This window comes from Sinocyclocheilus grahami, unplaced genomic scaffold (assembly GCF_001515645.1).
Source record: "Sinocyclocheilus grahami isolate Dianchi unplaced genomic scaffold, SAMN03320097.WGS_v1.1 scaffold55.1, whole genome shotgun sequence".
NCBI lineage: Eukaryota > Metazoa > Chordata > Actinopteri > Cypriniformes > Cyprinidae > Sinocyclocheilus > Sinocyclocheilus grahami.
The window spans coordinates 1,764,916-1,767,542 of record NW_015505234.1 but is presented as its reverse complement, the minus strand read 5'-3'; the positions used below and the strand labels follow the sequence as shown (position 1 = coordinate 1,767,542).

Genomic DNA, 2,627 nt, shown 5'->3' with positions numbered 1-2,627 from the left:
TTAAACTAATAACAAAACAGTAGCTGTTTCAGAAGTGCCAGATTGTCATAGCAAAGTCAGAATTACCTCCTCTCCTAGGTTCATGAAACGGTCATCCATAAAATGCATGGCTGTTCTGTTGTAAGTAATCTTAAAGATTCCTAAATGCATCTACTTTCGGAAGGCCAAATAAAGTGCTTTTGCTTTCGCCTAGAAACACACAGCGTCTCCCTGACATGACTGCTTCAACACTAACTGCGGTTACTGAAACCACGCCTTCTTTCTTTGCGTGCACATTTGGGCCAAATTATGCAAATATTTCCACATAGTGAGGTAGATATGTGGGGGCGTGTTAGAACGAGCCGTTTTAGGGGGGGCGTTTGATAAAGAATATCTCTTTGGTTTTGAGACTTTAGTCTTTGCAACTTCGGGGATCTTATCTATGCACAATCAGCTTGTAACACTCCAAAGAGAAAGGAAAACTTGAAATGGCATCATATGACCCCTTTAAGTAGAAATTAAACGATGACGCTGTGATTTTACCTGGGAGATGTGTGTCTGTCAGTAGTTGCAACATGTAGAAATGGGTTGCAAAATCTATTAAAAAATACACTACTGTTCAGAAGTTTAGGGTGTTGTTTTTTTAAAGAGTGTATATTTTTATTCAGTAAAGATGCATGAAATTGATCAAAAGTGACTGTGAAGTTATAATGTTTAAAAAAAATTGTATTTTAAATAAATGCTTCCCTTTGAATTTTCTATCTATCAAACAATCCTATTTATTAAAGTAAAATGTTTTATTGTTTCCACAAGAAAAAAGAAAAAAAATCAGCACACCCGTTTTAACATTGATAATACTATGAAATGTTTCTTAAGCACCAAATCAGCATATAAGAATGATTTCTGAATGATCGTGTGACACTGAAGACTGGAGTAATGGCTACTGAAAATTCAGGTTTTCCATCAGGGGAATAGATTGCTTTTTAAAATATATTAAAATAAAAAAGTTCTTTTAAATTGCAATTATTTTACAATATCACGGTCTTGCTGTATTTTATATAAATGCAGCCTTGGTGAGCATAAGAGACTTCTTTCAAAAACATTTAAAAAATCTTACCGAACCCAAACTTTTGAATGGTGTTATGTTGTTACTATTTATTGCTAGTTTTTCTCAAAAAAAAATAACCCTCAACTATTTACTCTATTTTACTGTACTATTTACTCAACCATAGTGTAACGGGGCGACTGAGACGAGAGACGTGCGGATCCATCTGCAAAGTTTTATTCTTAAACATATTCAAAACAGGCAAGGGTCGGACAATGGCAAACAGGTATTTAGAGGGCAAGACAGAAGAGTGATCCAATAAACAGGTGTAGGTCGATCAATGGCGAACATAATCCAAAGGATGAGGCAGGCAAGTAATCCACAGACGGATATATTAATCCAGGCGAGGTGCGAACAGAATCCAAACAACAAGACGAGAAATCCAAGACAGGCAGGTTATCAGCCAGGAACAGACAATCAGGCAAAACTAGACGTTACAAAACAGGACTAGGAACTAAACTAAACTCAGACAGGATACTGGCTCTGTAAAGTGCTACCACTAGGAGAGTGATAAACGCAGACAATATTTGGCTATTAGAGAAAGATTTGAGTGGTTGTTATATAGTGTGTGTGATTGGCTATAGGCGAGTCCAATCAGTACAATGGAGCATGGGAAATGTAGTCCAGGGTGACGTGCAACAGTTTGTGTGGTGTGAGAGTCAATGTAATCAGAAGGTGACCTCTGGTGATGAGCAGACTGAAGACCACGGACCAGATTCGTGACACATAGGTTGTTCCTATGTGAATAATTTTTCCCCCTATGGAATGCCCAAATAGAAAAATGGACCATCATTTTGGGGTTAAATGTTTCCTTTAGCCTATTTAGGTGCTTTCTTAAATATTTGTTTTGTCAATTGCATATATTAACTCCTGTTTCTTCTATTTTTTTAAAACAGCAAATGGTGATGAGCCTCCGTGTCTCAGAGCTTCAGGTTCTTCTGGGGTATGCAGGCCGCAACAAACATGGAAGGAAGCATGAACTCTTGACCAAAGCGCTACATTTGTTGAAAGCCAGCTGCAGCCCTGCTGTGCAGATGAAGATCAAGGAGCTCTATCGCCGCCGCTTCCCCACAAAGATGGTGTCCCCATCAGACCTCTCCCTCCCTGGCCTACACTCCACCACTGGAGGTGCTCCCGCTGGCATGCCCACCAGCCTGACACAGCTGGGATTCGATGGGCATGGCTCACCATCTCTACTCCCTGTCGCACTACTCGGGCCAAAGCACGAGCTGGGCCTGCCCCATCTGCCCTCCGCCCTTCACCCAGTCCATCCAGACGTCAAGCTCCAAAGGCTGCCATTCTATGATGTACTCGATGAGCTTATCAAACCCACCAGTTTAGGTGAGTAACAGGAATTATCTCTAACAGTTGACTAGTTGATTATTAAAGGGGTCATATGATGTGATTTCAAGTTTTCCTTTCTCTTTGGAGTGTTACAAGCTGATTGTGCATAGATAAGATCCCTAAAGTTGCAAAGACTAAAGTCTCAAAACCAAAGAGATATTCTTTATCAAACGCCCCCCCTAAAACGGCTCGTTCGAAC

General features: G+C 40.1%; 1 protein-coding gene across 1 annotated transcript in view; it reads left to right on the top strand.

Annotated features, from left to right (window-relative positions):
* Window positions 1–2,433, top strand: part of LOC107583868 (E3 SUMO-protein ligase PIAS1-like) — a 22,667-nt gene extending 20,234 nt beyond the window's left edge. The window contains exon 2 of the mRNA XM_016270220.1: window positions 1,981–2,433. Coding sequence (XP_016125706.1) covers window positions 1,981–2,433 — 453 coding nt within the window. The remainder of the gene's footprint in view (window positions 1–1,980) is intronic.
* Window positions 2,434–2,627: the final 194 nt, after the last annotated feature.